This window comes from Argiope bruennichi, chromosome 5, assembly GCF_947563725.1.
Source record: "Argiope bruennichi chromosome 5, qqArgBrue1.1, whole genome shotgun sequence".
NCBI lineage: Eukaryota > Metazoa > Arthropoda > Arachnida > Araneae > Araneidae > Argiope > Argiope bruennichi.
This window is the reverse complement of record NC_079155.1, coordinates 57,613,688-57,636,427: the sequence shown is the minus strand read 5'-3', so window position 1 is coordinate 57,636,427 and position 22,740 is coordinate 57,613,688. Positions and strand designations below refer to the sequence as shown.

The 22,740-nt window shown below is 26.6% G+C and overlaps 1 protein-coding gene across 1 annotated transcript in view; it reads right to left on the bottom strand.

Moving 5' to 3' along the window:
* LOC129969150 (uncharacterized) overlaps window positions 1-22,740 on the bottom strand; it is a 124,562-nt gene that overhangs the window by 8,269 nt on the left and 93,553 nt on the right. Inside the window, exon 4 of the mRNA XM_056083576.1 lies at window positions 3,767-3,787. Coding sequence (XP_055939551.1) covers window positions 3,767-3,787 — 21 coding nt within the window. The remainder of the gene's footprint in view (window positions 1-3,766; window positions 3,788-22,740) is intronic.

The following is a 22,740-nucleotide window of genomic DNA, read 5'->3' as shown; positions in this document are numbered from 1 at the left end:
CATACAAACATTAACTGACATATTTTTAAAAAATGAACTTAAGAAGCCAAGAAGGCAATAGAAACTTATTTAATGTATTGTTCTTGGTAAAATGAAAAATTTTTAACGAGAAGACTTTAGAAATTATTGAGCATTCCAACATAGGTGTTTCTGAATCATTAAAAAATAATAATACAATGATTTCAATGTATGCATTACTTTCAAAAACAGTATAAAGTAGTTTTTGAACGAAATTTGCAGAAACTCGTACAAACGTGATAGCCTGAATAGACTCACATTCAACAAAATGAATTTATTTGCTTTAGTTCTGTAGCCATTTGCAAATTTTGAGCCAGATATTTTGCAGAAAGAAGCCAGAATACTTATATCTTACAAAAACAAAAGCAAGATCACGCAGCTTCCCGTATGAATGAAATATTTATTAATAATGCGATTGGCATTCAGAGAATTAAGCTCCTGAACCGTTCGATGTAATCGTGGGCCTTCTAATATGAATCACGAATTTTCATTGAATCCTCCAAAATATTTTTTATTTACTAACACGTATGCATTCAGAATGTTCAAAAAAATATTTTAATAATTGTTTGCACAAGCAAAAATGACTGAATAATTAGACTAATTCAAGGAAATGGTCATCCAAATGCTGATTGACGTGAGATTTTTGGAATAGGAATAGATAAATTTTTCTTTTCAGTCTCAGTTATTGAAAAAATTAATGAGATCTAAATATGCTTGGTATATAAACCAAATCATTTCAACATCGATATCCCTGCATCATATTATTTTTAGATAAAAAGAAGTTGCTAAGTGTGGATCATGTAGGTAAATCAATTCACGTTTGTGTTATGGTATTTTGGATATGGTTACATAACTGGTACGAGTTTGTTGATCGTTTACATACAATTTTTATAAATCATTTTTAAAAGAGCACTTATTTCGTTGAAAAACTTTGTATTTTTGTAATAATGGTAGTATAAAGTACTGGAATATTGAAGCAAGGAATACTCATTATTCGAAACTAGGTTACAAAATTTGTACAACAAAATATTAAATACCGAGTAGCACCTGCAAACTTAGAGCTACGAAATTCGGAATGTCAACCAAAGCAATATTCTTTCCTTAATACCTTGAAATATCATTTCAAGGCATGAAACTCATTGGATGAAAATGGGAAATATATAATATCTTATGAAATATTTGTTTTTTCGGGTTTCCGATTTATCCGATATCAAATTTCTTGACTTATTTCGAAATTTTCCTGTTGAATCTATATTGCTTTTCCAAACAAAATGCTTGAAACAGTGCATATCCATCATTTACTGTGCTTTTTTTATTCATTTTTCAAACGAATCATTTATTTTGGAGATACATTTAGAAGCTTGCCAAACGTAGTGCATTATTTTGATTACTACCAACCTTCGCTCCTTGCAATGCCAGAATTCTGAAAAGCTCGTTTTCAAAGGTAAGAAGAAATAGTATCTATATACGGAGTTTTTTTAAAGATAAGAAGATATTCCTTTCCCCCCTTAAAAACAAATCGTATTTTTAAGGGGTTGAAACACAAAAGAAAAGTCTATTTGACTAATTCTTTTAGGAGACTATAAACGCAAACGGGTTAAGCCAAGAGTCGAATATCAAAACTTTCAGACAGAACCATATTAATAAAAGCAATATGTTCCCAGGATACTCAATCAAGTAAGGAGGTGGGAGTTTCGCAGGAATATTTGGGCGATCGCCATACTTTACTTGAACGGAAGGTTTAGACTCTTCAGTTCTGAAAGAGCTTCTCCAGATTGATTTATCTTTGACAACACTATTTGTATTAAAGCAAGAAAATAAACCTTATTCAAAATTACACAGTTTAGATATAAGTTTAAAATTTATATCATATTTACCAGCGCCTTTTACTAGTATCCTGCGTAACTATTCCTTTCATATCCTTTCAATTCTTTTTGTCGTGGTGCTTTAAAAATTGCATGGAAATTCTTCATATTAAAAAGTTATTATTTTTAATACTAAGCCAGTTCTCAGTACTCGTGTAGAATTATTTTTATAAACATTTGCAGCGTTTTTGTTACATCGTGATTATAATTATAAAAATGCAAGAAAGCCACTGAATTTCTTAGAATTATACTATGGTTATAAATAAGCCTATATTGTTAGTAGAACAAAAATCTCTATTTTTCCAATTTACTATTGTAAATTAAATTTTGAACTTTTAAAAACTTATCACGTAATACATACTAGAAAAACAATGATATGCAACTAGTCTAGTAATATTTTTATAAAGATCACACGCATAATGAAAAGAATTAACTAGAAGGGACAAAAGAATAAATTTAAACTGAAATATACTTGGAAAAATTTCTACACCTGCGAGTAAATCATTACACCTTACAATAGTTTGATTTGTTGTAGAATGTATATAATTGCCATTATTGAAAAAAATTAAAATTCAGAGCGATAAACAAAATTTCAAATATAATATCATCAATTTTTATTATTTATTTTTATTCTTTGAAAAAAAAAACATTTTATACTTTCCAGATTTACGCGAATTGTTTGTTCATTACAATATATTATGTTGAGGATAAAGATTTTTCTTGTATTTAGTCTAATTATATATATATATATATATATATATATATATATATATATATATATATATATATATATATATATATATATATATATATATATATATATATATATTCATTTGATATGCAGTACAATACAAAAAAACTTTAAAATGACTTACGAAAAAAGGCAACAACATTTATGTTTCATAAATTTTACAGATTTTGAAGTGATTCAAATATTTTAAATTAAAATAAAGCAAGAATAGAAAGGATTTCCTTTTTTTTTTTAAATAAATACGATAGCGAATTTTTTAAGAGTTGATATTTTATATTTTTCAGAGATGATAAAAGATGAAGACATTTTTACATGATATTCGAAACTATTTACAGAATTTTTAATCAGTTGCTTTCAATATCAGGATTTAAATTATGCTAAATAACTTATTCTCATTTTAAAGAAAAATTCTACAGCAGACAAATTTGGAAACTCTACATTTTGTTATTTCTCTTTAAAACTGTAATCCTTAAGATTTTATTACACATTTTGCTTCTTGAAAAGCAAAATATTTTTTTTCTGTTGAAGTTTAAGATGTGAAATAAATTAATTTCTGATACCTGAAAAAACTACTCTGCGTTAATCTCATTTCTTTTTTTAGAGAATACTGCAATATACAAGTGTCTCAATCTTTCCACTAAGTTATAATAGAAATTTACTTTCATAACTAATTTAAAACTGACATGCATAAGCCTTTTTATAAAAATAAATACTTAAAGCACTAAAATATATTAAGTATAGAGAATAAATACTTCTACAAACGAATCTACATCAAATGCGGAGGAATTAAATAAAAAAAATTGTAATTTTTGAACTAAAATTAAGTATTCTAATAATAAAATTCGTATGATCACATATTAACAGGCTATATTTATATTTTTAAATTGATGTACCGTAGAATTATTAAAATATTGAGAAAAATTAGAAATAGTTTAGAAAAAGGTCTTCATTATTTTCTGTTTAATCAATAAAATTTTGTGATTCGCTTTTATAATATTAAAAGAAATGATTTCATTTTTAGTTACATCACACTTTTATGATAAATATTTATAAACATTTTATGAGACAAATAAAAGTATATATTTTGTATAATATTATATTAAATAATTATATTATTTAAAGGAATTCTTACCAATCCGAAGTCCCTGTATGCCTATAAAGAAAAAAAGAAATTACATTTTAAAATCTAATACTCATTTTATGCATTTAAATACACAATGTGTTTCATATTTGAGAGGAAAACAAATCTAAACAATTTGTAAAAAATTTATAATGGTTTCTCTTTACATGTGTTTCATACTTTATAATTTCTGAATTCATTTTAAGACATTTTATATGTTCAAATAAAATTTTCAAATTGATTTTTTTTTGTAATTCTTCTAGAAAATTGTCTAAAACAATTCGGATTTTATATATATATATATATATATATATATATTCTGCTAAAAAGAATCCTAAAGCAAAAAAAAACAAAAACAAAAACACTAAATTGCAAAGATTGTCAAACTATTTATACACTCTATCAATAAAGGTAAAAAATGTATTAACTAGTTCCTGAACTAAGAATTAATGTGCACTTTCATATAATCTTTAAATATTGGATTTCGATTAATAAATAGCATGGTGTTTTTATTTTTTGTGTGTGTGTGTTGTGAAACATTAAAATAACTGTAAAAGCTTTCTAAATAAACAATTGCCCATTCTGTAGTGCAGAATACACGGGGAAATAATTTACTAAATTTGAATTAAAATGCGCATTAGATTTTAATTTAATATGTCTTCATTAAGAAGATTTTATCAAATTTCAAATTAAAATAACATTTAAAAATTAAAAAAACATGTTTTAATTTATATTTTCAATTATAAAATGAACTTGGAAACAATAAAAAAATGGTTCAAAAATTAATATTAAAACAAATATATTTAATACTCCAGACAAAAAAAAAATGTCGTCTACTACAAATCCTTTAATTTGAGTAAAAATGCGAGTAGACTAAATCGATATGAATTATGATTTTTTTTACAATATCATTCCATACATTGTCTTTCACAAAGAATTATCTCTCTCTTTTCTTTCTTATTCAATTTTTTATTCATTCTTTTACAACAAATTTCATGAAGTATTCCATTACTAATAATTGCAGGTGTGAAGTTATAGCTAAAATAATATCCCTCTTTCCATTCTCATGAAAACTCGAATTAAGTATTCTTAACCGAAATAAAGTTCTTAGATTTTATTTTATCTTCTAAAAGAATAAAGGAACTAAAAAATAGAGTCGGTTCTGTTAAAGTATCCTGGCTTCCATTTTCATCGTCGAATTTTACGATCTCTATTTAATGTTTTTTTTTCCTAGATGAAGCTTCTTGCGAAATGAGGGGGAGTTTAACAGCGAAAGATCGTAACGGGAAAATCAACAGAAGCAAATCTGATAAGTAAGATATTCTTTTTAATTAAAATCTGTGCTTCGTTATGCGCCCCTTAATGCTTTTTATTAAATTTGTATCTTTTATGATTATATCGAATGAAGTTTATTTAAAATAGAAATCTTACTTTTTCATCTGAAAATTATGACTTCATTATAACGATTATAGGATTTTAAAGTGAGTTTGGTAAAGTTAGGATTCAGTGACCTTTGTATTTGTTATAAATCAATAAGTGTGTTTCCAGGAAAATGATAAAGAGCAGGATGGATTTTAATAAGAACCCTTGAATCTAAGATCTTTATCTCCCGTTTCTAAACTGAAATTAATGATTGGTTTTAGTTCTAATTCTACCCAGAGAGTGGTGGGAAAAATTAATTCACTGCATTTAAACAAAATTCAATGATTTAAATAGAATCCTTACTTTTCCAATTGGAAATTATGACTCCCTTATAACGTTTAAAAAATTTTAAAGTGGATTTGGTAAGGTTAGGATTCAGTGACCTTTGCATTTGTTATAAATCAATACATGTGTTTCCAAGAAAATGATAAAGGCCAGGGAGGACTTTATTAAAACCATTTGAATCTAGGATTTTTGTATCGTTACCTAGAGTTTTAAGTATTAACCGCGAGTTTTAACCTAGAGTATTAAGTATTTCTAAACCGAAAATACTTGATCCACTTACTTGCTGTAGATCTAAATCTACGCAGAGACTAGTGTGTAAAATTAATCCACTACAATTAAACAAAATCCAATGATTGAAATAGAATCCTTACTATTTCATCTGAAAATTATTATTTTATTATAAAGATTATAGGATTTTAAAGTGAATTTAGAAAAGTTAGGATTCAGTGACCTTTATATTTGTTAAAAATCAATCAGTGTGTTTCCAGAAAAATGATTAAGGGCAGGACAGACTTTATTAGGAGTACTTGAATCTAGGATTTTTATGTTCTGTTTCTGGGCTTCGTTATACGCCCCTTAATGCTTTTTATTAAATTTGTATCATTTATGATTATATCGAATGAAGTTTATTTAAAATATAATTTTTACTTTTCCATCTGAGAAATATGACTCCATTATAAGAATTTTAGGATTTTAAAGTGAATTTGGTAAAGTTAGGATTCAGTGACTTTTCCATTTGTTATAAATCAATAAGCGAGCTTTCAGAAAAATAATGAAGGCCAAGGCGGACTTTATTAGGAATCCTTGAATCTATGATTTTTATCTCTTGTTTCTAAACCGAAATTACTTAATCCACTTATTGGTTTTAGTTCTAATTCTACCCAGAGACTGATGAATAAAATAAATTGCTACAACTAAACAAAAGTCAATGATTAAAATATAATTCTTGCTCCTCCATCTGACTTTATTATAATGGTTATAGGATTTTAAACTGAATTTGGTAAAGTAAGGATTTAGCGATGTCTGCATTTCTTATAAATCAATACATGTGTTACAAGGAAAATGATGAAGGGCAGGACGGACCTTATTAAGAGCACTTGATTCTAGGACTTTTATCTTTAGTTTATAAACTGAAATTGTTTTTACCCTCAGACTAGTTTTAGTTTTAATTTTATCCAAAAATTGGTGAGCTAAATTTATCTGCTGCAATGAAACAAAATTCATTGACTAAAACAGTATATTTGTTTCGTAATTATATGCGATATCAAAGATTCGGTTAGTTAGTAACTATAATTGTGTTTCTCAGTAAAATCAAATCTGTGCCTTACATTTATCATTTGATGAATTAGAAATTAATCAAAATCTTGGAGTGAGAATCAATCAAACATTGCTTTCCAGGTAAAGCGGTTTAACAGGCGTATTGCGAAAAATTGAATCCCATTTGTGAACAGCAACGTAATCAAAATAATCTATATCTTTTCGATTACTATGTAGATAATGAACAAATTAAATCATTATGAAAACTATATAAGATTTTGGAAATGTTTTTTTAAAAGCTAATGAATAAAATGTTATCATGTTCAAAGCATATAATTTTTTTATTCAATTAAGAAGTTGATATTTGTAAACAAATTAATTCACGATAGCAAGACATCTTTAAAATAATATTTACAGTCAACACGTTAAATTATATACATTATTCATAAAAGCACAAAATTTATAAACAAATTCAAGTTAATCAAAAGCAACATTTTAAAACAATAACGAATAAAATAGTGATGTTATGTGAGCAATATTACATCAATTTAATTCTGGAACGCAGTTTAAATTTGACAGTAAGAAATATAATCCGATGTGCCTCACTGCATAATTAAATATCTATTCAGATATTAAATGACACGAATTATGATATTCTGCAATTCACTGCATATTCACGACATAATTCGTTGCTTATGAATGATTTTAAATTTGTTTTAATCTAATGTTTAACTATAAAAAATTATTTAATATAAAATATTTTAAAAAATAGGCAATACGCAAATTTACTATTTATGCTTTTAATTTATAGTTAAAAATTTGAATATCCTCACATTTAACTGAAAACCAGCAGATAAATAATTCGAGAACACTCCAGCAAATCTTTTAAAAAGGAATGAACAAAAATAGATTGGTACAGAAAGTCAAAAACATGCATTAAACCTACTTTATTATTTATTCACACCTTCCTGAGACAAATTTCCGACCACTTAAAAGCACAGGTTAGCCTTCCTGCCTTCGTTCCACACGAAAAAAGTCAGGCAAGGAGTTAAAAATGCTCTCATACAATGTCAAGAGTAGAATCGTGCGATCCAGTCAGCTTGCATTAACCCACCTAGTTAAGTGTACGGTGACAGTTTCCTGGAGTCCCCAACTCCCCACTTTATTATCTACCACGTGACGTCACAGCGGCCTGGCCAATTATTCGCCTCACGTCGCTTAAAGACTGTTAAAGGATCGCTTTCTGTGCTGTAGAAAGAGACTTTTTCTTTGGCGGAGAGTAGGAAAGATATGTCATGTCCGAATGGCCATTTTACACGCAATCAGTCTTCCAAAAAAAGTTAGAGAAAAGAAAATTTCCACACTTAAGGAAGGAGGGTAAAAATAATTTTTGCCCTTTAAAGGCCTTTTCAGAAATGCAGAAATTAAAAAAGAGCATATTAAGGCAATGATGTGACAAGTAACAAATGATGATTAATGAGTTTAATTATGAAGGTAATATTCATTATTGCAGAGTTGTATAAAATTACTTAAGAAAATAAATTTATCACAGTACAGTATTAATTTTTTCTAAAAATATATGAACATAATTAGGAAGTTAACTCTTGTAACAATTTGTGAGCATTTATAATTAACTGTATTGATATCTATATATTTAAAAATTTAATACTTTCTGTACATTTGAATAGTTATGCGACTTTTAATTGCGGCCTTTTCAAATGATTCATTTTAGTAATCTATTCAATACAGTTTCCCCAAGAATTATATACGTTCATTTTTTTAAAAATAAATAAGCAGCAAATAAATCGAATAAACAACAAAAAAAAATGTAAATTCAAACTCTGATTCTTTGTTCCATTTCTAAAAACAATATTTTTTTAACGCCAATTAAGTATTGTCCAGTGTTGAACTTCGATGAAAATTGATATGCATTTCCATAGTTAATAAATTTTTGTACACTTTGTATTAGTTGTGAAAAACGATTTGGGCAATAGAAATAGTATAACTTAATATAGATTACAAGTATGCAAGTAATTTTATTTAAATTGATTATATTGAGCCAGAAATGAAGCATTCATTCTTTAATAATTAATTCATTTTTACATATTTTATTTTAAGTAAGAAAATTTTTATGAACATAATATATTTTATGATATTGTCAAAGAGCTAATGAATATAGTGCAATATTTTGAAAATGTATCAATAATGTTGAACAAATTACACCGATTGGGTGTTGATGAATTCTCAATTTGTCGCTTTTTCTAAAGAACAGCTGAATCCCTAATATGAACATTCAGTATTGAAGGTTCTGAATTGTTCTACTATTGAAATACCAACCTTCAATAGAAAATTATCAATATGTTCTAAAAAAGATTAAGTCAAGGTTTAAAGTCAATTAGAGAAAGTTTTCGAAAGATTATATCAATATTTTAAATATATTAGGAGGATTTTTTTTAAAAATTAAGTTAATGAGGAGTATCTTTAGAAAAAAATTATTTTTTCAAATCAATACCAATATTAAGTCACCAAATTAAATCTAATTTATTAAGGCTATAATAATATTAAGTACGCATTAGTAATATATAAATGGTGCATTTAAAAATGTAAACTATATTTGGGTCTTGATTTACCAATGCATTGTTCTTTTAAGAATTCGGTATTAAAAAAACGTCGTGTAAAATCATATTTAATTTGCAAATTCCTACATTCTGGATTATTAATTATTATTAATTAAATTATTATCAATTACATATGGAACGATGTAATCCTGTTATTGCTGAGTTACTCCTTTGAGCAAATTCTCAATTTCCTGACAAATATGAAAGTATTTGAACGAATATATATATATATATATATATATATATATATATTCTCTGAGTTGTAACAATTGTATTGCTTAAGGCACAAAAATTTTAAATTACTAATGTACATAAAAAATCAAATAAAGTATTTCATTTGTCACTGAAAGGTGAAAGCAGAAATAAAAAACGAATGAGAGAAAAAAGGAAATAAACACATTCAGTGAGTAGAAATTATCCCGAATAGTTGACTTTCTCTTGGGTAAACAATAAACATTTCAATTATATATCCAAACATAAAAATTGTCACTTTATTATACAAAAATACACATCAAAATAGGAAACATAAACATAGAAAACTTTTTTTATATATATATATAATTGATTTACTGATAGACTTCATCTCAATTCTTGGTCCAAAATAAAACATGGATGTGGAAATTACGTAGGTTTAAATAAACATATACAAAATATATGAAATATATTTTTTAGATGAATGCAAGTATACTATATATCAATATCTGAAGCAATTTCATTGCCTCAATATTGTTTCTAGTATAAAAATATTCTTCAGCCGATTGGAAAAATTTAAATATAGAAAATCCCTTGCAGGGATTTTCTTGAAAATAATCCCTAGTACTTCTATAAAGTTGCTTATATGAGATTCCTTTCCCGGATAAATCCAATTAGTGCTGAAACGCTGCTGCGGAAATCAAACATTTCCTCCAAGCAAACAAGAAAGGAAGCTATCATATTTTGTTGACTAATTTGATCAACGAATCCTTTGGAGTTTATTATTGCTTTTCTAAAATCCACTCCATGAAATGTCAATCTAATAATGGATAGGTTCGATAAAATTATGTTAAGGGTTTGGGTGTCCGTGATAGAAAAAAGAATATTTTTTTTAAAGTTATGAAAGAAAAGAAAGTTTCACTCCTAATTTGAAACTCTGGTTTTTTTTTATATATCTTCTTTTTTTTTCTTTTCAGAAAATAGAGAAAAAGGAATCCCATGAAACTAATAATAACTAATATAAAAGAAGGCAGATTGAGAAAAAGTTGGAAACATTTTTTTTTGTAAGATATTTTTTTCAGGTTCAATTTCTTTAATCTGTATTCTGTAACTTCCCGGATTTCATCAGGATTCATTATTAACAACAACAATATATAATTTGATTTATTTCAGAAGAAAAAATAACCTCAGCTTTCCTATATATTGGAATTTTTTTGTGAAAAAAAATCTGCTGTTACTAGAACTAATAAATCTATTCAACAGAATTGTTTTCAAATTTAAAATTTTATTCCTTTGTTCTTAAATTTATATGTTTGTAATTTGATAGCGTTGTTATTCAAAATACATTTCTTTGTGACGTTATTAAAATGAATTATTTTTTTTATCGAAGGAATCCCTTTAGTTTTATGTGTTCTTAATCTGAATTCTATGCATCAAATATGCTTTTCTACAATAGTTGTAAAAATTAGTACAATTTCTTTTTTATAAATAAAGAAATTTTTTAAATAATTTTAATTGTATATTTTCCGAATGAAATTTTAATTTTTGATAAAAATAATTTAAAAATGTATACTCTTAAATAAATTATTTATTGGAAATGTTCTAGAGAAATAAAAAAATAACATGAATTTTTCATTAATTAATTTAAACAAATTTGTTTTGCCACTGCGATATGAATAATTAAAGTGATTGATAGCTACTTTGTTATAGAAAAAAAATCAAAGGAAAATATGATACAATAAAAACTATTTTTCATGCTTAATAAATATTTAAAAAAAGTAATCCATGTAATACACAGATGCTTTTAATTCAGCCTTTTCATGTTTTTCTCATTATATTTCACTGTATATCTCTGAAATTGAGTGTGCAAAATTAATTTAATTAATTAATAAGTAAGTAAATTAATTAACTGCACTAATCGCGTACAAATGTTTTATTGTATTTGGCAATTCAAGTATTAATGTCGTCATGTATTTTATACTTCTTATTTAGAACTATTGTTTCAAGCCTATTTCAATAGAGACCTATCCGAATTTTTCAGGGATTGTTTTAAAGTATTTTATCTAAGCAAATGTTGCTAATGAAGGTTATTCGAAAAACATTTTTAATATTTTAAGTTAATAAAAAAATAATGCATTAATATTTGTTCAAATATAATAGCATTCAAAAGTAAAATACACATTCACTTTGAGTGCAAGCATTCGATGGAAGCATAATAGAAGTATTATTTATATTTAGTCAATAAAAATAAAATTTGAGAAATCGCATCCTAAAATAAATAATTTCCAATGAAACTATACTAGAACTCATAAACATGATTTCAGAACTCATACTATTTTATAAATATTTATTATTGAATAGTTAACTTTATTGTTTGATAGATCGTTATTATTGGAAAGTTAACTTTTTTACTTGATAAATCCTTATTATTGAATAGTTAATTTCATAGTTTGATAAATCTTTATTATTGAAAAGTTAACTTTATTGCTTGATAAATCTTTATTATTGAATAGTTAACTTTATTGCTTAATAAATCCTTATAATTGAATAGTTAACTTTATTATTTGATAAATTATTATTATTGAATATTTATTTTGAATGTTTCATAAATCCTTGTTATTAAATAGTTAACTTTATTATTTAATAAATCTTTATTATTGAATAGTTAACTTCATTATTTGATAAATTATTATTATTGAATATTTATTTTGAATGTTTCCTAAATCCTTGTTATTGAACAGTTAACTTTATTATTTGATAAATCTTTATTATTGAATATTTAAATTAATTGTAAATAGAGTTAACTATATAGAATTTTATAAACGCAGCATGAATTACTGTATAATGTTAGATCTACTATAGAATATTAGGCAATATCGGGTGTTTCCCTTTTGAAAAATAGTTTTCATTCGATAGAAACTTATCTCATTACAAACTTTATATATGGACAAAAAATAATTCTTGAAATTACAAAGTTTTATGAATTAAAATACCCAATAAGTAGATCTATTTATAAACAAATTTTCAATTCGCAAGCGTCTACCTGCAAAATTGAAACTAACAATACATTCGTCCAATACACATTTCTGTATTGAACTGCCAACATTTATTATACTACGAAAAGAAATCAATATTAATATATTATACATGCAGAACCAACAAAAAGAAATAAAATTGGAAGAGTTTACGCATCTCCACATAAAAATATCGGATTCCGAGGAAATTGAGATCTCTTGGTGAATGGAACAATGTTTCCATTACAGGGGATATGCAAAGAATATCGAACATTCGAACAGAGACAAATCGTGACTGTTTATTTGATCTGGAAGAATCCAATTACTCAGCGTGACTAAAAAAAAAAAAGATCCAAGATCTTTTTCGGAATTGTTCACGGTATTTCGGAAGATATTTATGGTTTGTGTATATGTGTTAACAGGATAATGCCAACGGCAGCAAAAATAACAATGGTTGTTTTCCCCCGCTTTCATGGATATCTTTTTGCTGTATGCCTGTTGAAAGATTAAATACTTTTTGTTAGATTAAGGGATTGGTTCAAATATCGTTAATTCCTTCTGGTTTCGTTTCAATTTCTGATTTGTATGAATTGTTATAGAGGAAATTTGTTTTAGAAAAGAATAGTAATTTTTTTTGTTTTTATCATTGTTTACTGATATTTTTTACATGGTAGAGTGACATATAGTTCTATTTGTATGTTTGTTGAAATATTAAATATTTTTTTCTTAGATTAAAGGATTGATTCAAATATTGTTAATTTCTTGGCGTTTCATTCCGATTTTTGATTTGTATGAATAGTTTTAGAGGAATTTTGTGAAAGAAAGGAATGATAATAAAAAAAATGTTTCATCATTGTTCACAGATGTTTCTTACATAATATGATGATTTATAGCTTTATGATTGGAATACATAACAAAAAAACATTGCAGTACTTTTAAATTTCCCTTTTTTTGCAAAAGTTTTAAAATAAAACTTAAGAAAATGAATTTCGAAATAAAGATTTAAAAAAAATTATTAAATAATCTTAGATTACCAAAACCGCATAGTGTAGAGGGATGGATATATTTAATTATTTTTTCCAAAATTCTACATTTCACAGGACAAAACAAACTTGAACACGAAAATAACCCGATATTCACTAGAATGCAATCTAATAATTACCCAGAGGAGGGTCATGGAAAATATATTTCAATGTTATTACGGTAACACTATTTATTATATCAAAAGAGAAGGTAGTTGAGCTATGTAATTGCTACAATAGGAAAAGTTAGGTTAGAATTTAAAATAAAACATGGCATCTAAAATGTTTCAGATATTTACATCGCTATCAAGTACTAGTTTTCTACCAAGACAGGATATTAGAAATGTGATTAATATCTGTTTATGAAGCATCTAAAGATTTTCGAATCGATTCATATTTTTAAAGGCACACATTACCCGAAAATTAGATAAATTATTTAATTTTTATTTTCTTAGCTTATTTCTTTTCTCTTATATCTCTAATCATTATATAAAAATATCTAATTTGTGACATGAGTATTTCAAAAGCTATTAAAAAAATCATATATAATAAAAAAATACATATGTAACTAAGAATTGTGAATAACCATTTTCTACAGGTTACATTTGCTTCCACTAAAATGATTTTACTTATCAATTTACATATAATGAAAATGTCTATATATTCAACAACTTAGTTATTATTATTTACTTTTCATATGCAAAGCTTACGAAGAGGAGATATTGAATTGGTCCAGAAATTCGAACTGCAGATTTTGATGAATCTTTATGTTTCTAATCCCTGAATCTGAAAAACACAGTTTGGAACTATGTCTATTGATATGTGAACAAGATAACTCAAAAACACTTTGAGCTTGACGAATGTAATGAGAAATGTAGCCTTAACAACAAATTTGTAAATATCCATTTTTGAACGAAATACATTAAGAGGAAATCTGTCTGCTTGTCCGAATATAAACATGGTAATTAAAAGACGACAAAAGCTAAATAAATACAGGTACACATTAAAGATCAGACTCTAAACAGATTTAACATTTAATGATCCGTATCCAAAGTCTTGTTATATTTGAATCTAATCCGAAATTTAGATTCAAATATAACAAGACTTTGATCTTTGCCAATACCACATACTCACATATGGCTAGGATATATAAAATTTGATTTTTTAAAAAAAGAAGGATGTGATTTGTAACAACAACTCTACTTCTGTATTACAGTTCCATTTTAATCGGTCGGAAAAAAGGTGTAAAATTATTTAAATTGATGTTTCTAGCAACACAGTTGGTTCAAACTACCGAATTGACACTATGACATAGATTAATATTTGAAAGCCAACAAAGATTGTACGCTAATAGTCTTTTTCATAAGTATTATTCCCCAATCCCATACGGTTATAATATGGCTATTCTCTAATAAATATAAACGAGTATATTTATTACACAAGCGCCTTTATTACAGAGTAGGCGAGTAAGTTTCGGGATTTCCTAGATTAAAAAATATTTCTCTAGTTACGAAATCATTTTTGTCATTCAATCTGGTGATGTTGTCATTAACATCTGAAATCGTCAACATGATGCACAATGATCTACTTTTTTGTTATTTTTTAACTTATATTTATCATAATTAAAGAAATTTTATTTGTTTGATTTATTCAATTTTAGGAGATATATGATTAAGTATGACAGACTATTGATCTGATTTATCAAAAATTCCTTACATATTCCCAAATATTCAATTTTATTATTCGGGATTGAATATGAATTAACTATACTGCTACGTTTTCCAATATTAATATTTTCCCGTTTTTCAATATATTGAATAAAAATAAATGTTATGCTAACTTCGTTAATGACAGATTATGATAGATGTATCAAAACATAAAACCTACACTTTGGATTTGATTAAATATTATTAAATGAATCTTACTATGAACACTTAAAATGCCATTAAATGCATTCTCAATATATATATATGAGTAACAAATATTTTTCTAAACAAACGCAAACATCGAAATAAAATAATATTTACCTTAAATAAGTGTTTAAGAAACCAAAGAAATAATATTCTTCAGAAACAATACACACTCCGTATTTGAAAAGAAATATGATGAATAATATGTTTTTCTATTTATGAATAGTTATAATCTTAACTCCACTTTTACTTACATTTTTCCAAAGCCTAGAATCTTTGTAGCTGAAAATAAAATCACTGCATTATTAGGGTAAAATTCCACCGCCATATGTCTTCTTGGCTTCGAAATTTCCCTGAAAACTCGCTCTAATACATAAATGATATATAGGAATGATTTCGTTGCTGAATACAAATTCAGAGAACTATTCGTCATTGGGGCATTTTTACTTCCCGCTGCTCAGAAATGACTCAGATGCAGAAAATGTCGCCAGCAGTACTTCCGAGATAACAGCGGAACTTTATTTTTTCCTCTTTTGTGAAAAAAAAGAGCCAGGAAGAGTTGGAAATCAATCATATTTTATTAATGTAGGAAATCTTTCGATTGTTTCTATTTTTATCCAACATATTGCTTCCCATTTTTAAAAGATTTAAAAAGTCACGTTTTACATGGAACTCGCTTTGGTGCTTCAGTTAAAAGGTTCTTTTAAATATATGATGATGCATCGACAAGTTTCTGGACTTTGTTATTTAATGCTTTTTTTTTCTAGAGAGAGTGTGTTGTAACAATAAAGGTTTTTTTGCTTTTGTGAAAAGATCTTAATACTCATAAATCAATAGTTTTTTTCCTTCTAATATCATAAGCATTCATATCGCAGAAAGAAAAAAGAATTTCCCTTAATGTGAAAAAGGATGTCATGAAAAATGAAAAGTTTTACAAAAACGCAAATATTTGAAGAATCAATTTGAAAGTAACTTGGGTTTTTTTTATCATGTAAAATAAGAGACTTTTAGTACTTCTCTTTGATTTATGATACTTTCATTTCATTCCTTTGTTTTATAGAAGACATATTAAAATAAATTTTCAAAAACTAAGAGACAGGTGTAAAATATCATTACTTTAAATCTGCATTATTTAATTCTTTAACATCAAATTTTTATCATATTCGATATCGAATGAGTGTTAAACATTAGAAAATGTATCATATCTTTAACCCTAAAGAATCTCCTATTCCTTCTTCTAAAAAGGATCATAACATGAGGAATTTTCTTCATTAAAAAATTAAATAGTTCTAAATAATAAAAATTTACTACAAAATATTATTAGAAATATTCCTTATAGAACTTATTTTTTCTTGCTAAGATATTAATACTGTTCTTTACATAATATCTTCATATTATTCCTTGGATGACAAATGGTATCAGTCCCACCACAAATGGTATCACGCCCAATAATAAAAATGTCAGTGTTTTTGTCTGAAGGAAAGAAATGGATTTCTTAACGTCAATGATCGAGATGGATTTTGATGATGAATCAATTTGTCGTTGTTAAAAGCAGCCAGTCTTCTTAATAATTTTACTCATGTGTTCAAAATGTTTAACTGTCTATCCAGAATTTGATTTTTGGCTGTAAAATCAAATTAATTATTCAATATATTTTTTGGTATGGAGTATTACACCCCAATACAAATATTATATTATATTATATATATATATATATATATATATATATATATATATATATATATATATATATATATATATATATATATATATATATATATATATATATGGATAACTATAGTATTTACTATATACCCATGAAGCATTTCATGATTGTGAGGCATCATATAACTTGACAGATAATAACGAAAATACAATCATGAAAGAATTTTATTTGTAAAACACGATATTTATAAATTGAAAATAACTTTTTGAGAAAGAACAATTTTTTTTTCTTGTGAAATAAAGATTAGATTTGAAAGCACAGAATGCTGATATAACTTCTCTGAGACAATTTTTACATGAATAACTAAATTGGTAATTGATACAATATATGGCTAGTCTGAATTCACATTTTTATGGTATTAATGATAAATCAAATGTACACTTTTACAATATGCGTTATGAATAATTCAAAGGAATTTACATTTGTAAGAGTAGCATATTTAAACGCCGTACTGAATTTATTAATTAGATAAGATATATGAGTAAGTAAACGATAAGACCATATAAACTGGAAGAAAATTTATTTGGTTTTTTTTCGTTTCTAGAGGGATTAAATAATTGTATGATTGAGGGAACTAAGACTATTTGAAATCATTTTCGGAACCTTTAACTCAAATTATTGAATAATAACATAAAAGTAATAGATAATAACGAATCCATTACATTTCAGGATGAAAATATCTGAAAGTTTGAAAAATTCATCAGAATTTAAGAATATTTGGCATTGACATAAGAATTCAGAAATAAAGATTATTTTTCTAAATTTAAAGATTTAAAAAAAATTAAAACGTTCAAAAGTTTCAGTTATACTATGTTAGAACAAACAAAGTATTAGCTTGAGAATACAGTTTCAATGAAGCAATTTGCTCTCATTTATTAATGTTACAAATATGATTAATTGTTATTTTTATTGTCTTATCAACATTAAAAATTGGATTTATTATGATTATTATTGTATTATTAATATTATAAATTTGATTAATTGTGATTATTATTGTTATTTATGTTATAGATATGAGAGTTTTTGATTCGTGTTGGAAGACAAACAGCATCACTTATTTACTTGTTGAATAAAACAATCTTTTAAATTATACCAAGTATACACTCTTTAATACTTTGTTGTAAATGAAAAAGCGTATCAGCCTATTTTTTTGATATTTTATTAATTTCATTAATTACATTAAATTAAATCCTTTTGCCTTCTATTTACATTGAAATTCTTGGAAGTGACTTTGAAGCTTTATACTGTAAGTTTCAACTTATTTTATAGAAATTTGCATGAAATGGGTGTGTAAATTTTGTTTGAAATTAAAGCATTTAAAATAAAGATAAATTGATGTAAGCAAATTAATTTGAATTCTCATATTTTTCATTCTAAAATTCTGTACCAAGATTTGAACTTCCATCTTGATACAGGTTTCCTATATTTAATAAATAGAAAGTTCCAGCAATTAAGTATTTTAGTAAAACTATGACGATGATGAGATATGATTCTAAAGCATTCCCATTTCAACAATATAAAGATGATTGATGCGTCATATCTCTGACTCTCCGACACACCCGAAGGCACATAGATAGTAAATATTGAGTGACCGGACCGCCGCAAACATCTTTACTGGCGCGAGCTGTGGTTGAGTCCTAAGGACCATCACTGACCACCGTACAACTTTTCTCTAAGGAAGTACGTCCCGTCATCGATGGGAGGAGCCAGACTCCCACCTTTTCGTGTACCCACCAGGATGGCGAGATACAGCCATCATGACCAAAGCATCTCATCCTCCTTTCGAGATGCCCCCCCCCACCGGAAGATGCTTGATGCGACATGATATATGTTTGTAAACACGATGGTCATTTTCAAGGAACATCTTGTTCAACGCTCAACTTAGGTTCTATTGCAATAAACCGTGGTTTATAAATAATACGAATAATTAGACTTGTCGAGGATGAATCTTACTATATAAATTTATAATTTTATTTCGAAATGCATTATCTTTAGAATATGAAGGTAGATATAATATTGAGGGAAAACGCATCAATTAATATAAAAGCTGAAATTATAATCAAACTGATTAACTCGTCAGCTGCTTACTTTTTGTCTCTTATAATTTATGAAACAATATCCATCGTACTGAATATCTATTGTATATTTTATGAACTTTTTTTTAAGCTTACGCTTGTAAATCTAAGCTCATATTGCCACTACCAGAAATAAAGCACCAGAAAGTATATCTTCTGAGCTTCTTATTACCAAGAAAATTGATTCAAGGAAATTAATTAGAAGTGTCAAGACTTCTTTTACTTCTTTAAATCCTTTATAAAAATACACTGACAACCTGGAAACGGTCCCTATCACTTCACAGGTTTTGTTCAAGGAATATCCTTTAAGGATGGATAATTACGTATTTAAGAAAAAGCGATTAGGTGGATCTAAGCAGGCATTTATCAAAACACCTTGGCACATTAAACTTTAGTCTGTTGGCATGTGAGAGAACTAACACCTGGACTGCGATTACTGCTCTCTTCTGAAGTTTGCCAACGCCCATCTCTTTATCTATGTCTTCGACAAATACAAACTTCGAGATTAGATTTTACTTGATATATATTTCCCTTCTAATACACAAGCAATTTAACACTCTAAGCATATCACGCAACAATACTGCAGCTCCAAAACATCGAGGTAATTTATTTTAGCAAGTTTAATTTTCGAATTTTAATTGCTTCTACTAATTACCTTCCGTTTCAGTATGTAGTAGAGTGGTTTATGTTAAATTTACCGGTTAATAGGTTGTACGTGAGAATTTTAGTTTTAAGGCGATAGAACTGAGCATTAACGAGGTGTTTGTTTGAGAATGTATTGCTGGTGAAACATTATGCAATCATTCATCATTGGTATAAAGGTGATTTATGACCAATCTTGCCAGCTTCGCAAGACTTTTATCCATTAGGATACGATTTATTGCTTCGAATTTCCAAAGTCTTTTACATCATCAGCATTCAGAAATGCTCAAATTTATATGCTTAGAACTCATCTCTTGTTGAGAATCATTTTCTTAAAGCTATATATCTCTCCCAGCTTATATCCATGGCAAAGATTAAGAATATTCCATATAATTATATAGCTGACGTAAAAACAGACGCTAAAACAGATGATTAAATTTGATTATATATTAAAAATTATGAAGGTGAATTTTCGAATTATTTGAGCAACATTCTTTTAAATGAAACAAAGTTAATCCTCTATTGGCATTTTTGCGCATGAACAATACCAAAACTGTAATTTTTTTTATATAATTCATAATAAAAGATAAACAAAAGAGTCAAAATTGGAGATAATGTATAAAAATGAATTTGTAGATTGTTTGTTTGTTTCTTATGGCACTTGCCACTGACAAGCCCGCTGTTACGAAGACAGCGATTTAAGCCTGAGGGGGACGTCTCTTATTTTTTATAGCAGCGCCAACTAGGGCCAAGAGTACGACTTTGCTACTCACGCATCACTCATTCGCTTGCACAACCCCTTTTTACAGGAGGGCACATTCACACATCTCACAGATAGAACAACAGAAGAACAACCATGCCCAAACCGGGACTCAAACCCGGGACGCCCAGATCACGGGGAAGACGCGCTACCCTATGCCAGGACGCCGGCATGTAGATTGTGATCACTTAAATAAAGATAAAATTAAAACTGAGTGAAAACTAAATTCTCATTTTGAAATATGAAAGTTATGGATGAAAGAATACATCTAAAATAATAGAAGAAATAGATTTAAAAAAATCTGAGAAACGATTCACAAAGTATGAAACTAATATATGAAGCAAATCAACAAATTAAGATAGATGATGAAAATGGTTATTATTTCAAAGTGAATCAGAGAATGATAGTACTGAACATTCTGTTTTACCGCATGAAGAGAAGAATCATATTGAATGAAGTACAGAAACAGTTGCATGTAGTGATCATACATATAATAATCTATCAGTTGCTAAAAAAAATCCATCCCCAAATTAAATATGGTTGAATGTTTCACAATTCGGTATATTGCATCAGTTTTCCTAATTGATATGGATAATGTTGAGTAGTTATTTTTTTTCTAACATTTCTGCATTTCCACAAAATTGAAGGATTTTAAAGGAATTTATGTTGAACTGATCATTCGAATGTAGTGATCACACCAGATCCAAACTAAAATGATCACTGCAAATGGCATATCTTGTTTCTAGGAAATTAGAGAAAACTTTCATTTTCAAATGCCAGAAAATAGACACATTATTTTATGAATTTCAAACTGAAAATTATAGTTGTGGATGAAATTTAGAACTATCTTTCTGAGAATTATTGCAACGAATATTTATCTAGATTTTTGCAGATTTAGAAGTAAATTCAAACCTAAGAATAATGTAATAGTAACACTCATTTTCTAATAGTTTAGATGGTGATATGATATTTTTTTGATAATTACATCGTTTAACTCATTTTTGTACTTTCCTGATTCGAAATTAGAGACTTACGAAACTATAGAAAATGAATAAAATCGAAAAAAAAGAAACAAATAACAAATGAATTAGGTTAAACCACATCTTTTATCATTTGCAAAGTTATTTTCTCAACTGTTATTTGGATAATGGTAAAGATTCATTGTGTGAAAGAATTTATTATTTTTTAAAGTTCTGTTTCAGAAACTGATTTTAGTTACTTTGACATTATTAGTATAATTTAATTTGAGCTCTGGTCTCCATAAACTGGTATAATACTGACAAATTAATCGTAGTTAATAAAAATAGAATTATTCTAGACTTTTTTTAAAAAATAATTTCTTCTTGAAATAAATAGAAAATAACAAATTTGTCTTTGAAATATGGGTTATCAAATAAAGAATTTAGATCCTCTTATTTTGAAAATTAAAAGCAAGAAGAAAATATCCTATTATGAAATATAATCGTTATAAAAAGAATACATTTATTCATATAGTGGAAATAGATTAATATATATACTATATATAGAAAATGTTGTTCATATATTCATTCTAAAAAAACGAAATGTTTTTCATTTCATAATGTATAAATTAGATATTTGAAATATTAATAAATATAATAGTGACTTACCTGATTTTTAATGATACGATTACGCTTTTAAATAATTTGAGTGCTGAGAAAAATAAGAGTATAATGAAATTATCAATATTTTTGAACCCATACAAAATATTTAATTTAGGTAATTTGTATTTACTTGTATTTCGACAGTGAAGGTTGTGTGACTGTAGCCTTATGACAGAATAGTGATTCAATAATAGTGATTGAATCACTATTATTGAATCACCTTATGACAGAATAGTGATTTTTTTTCAATTATAACAGATAGTTGTGCATATCTGCATCTGTCATACATTTGATATATCATTTCCCGTCAAATATTTGGATTAGAAATATTTCGTGTTTGTTTAACGTTTTGAATTTTGTATTTCTTGGAATTTGAAAAAAAACAAAAACAAAAAAATCAAAGTTGTGATATTTTTGAACATATGATCCTTATGTGGTACC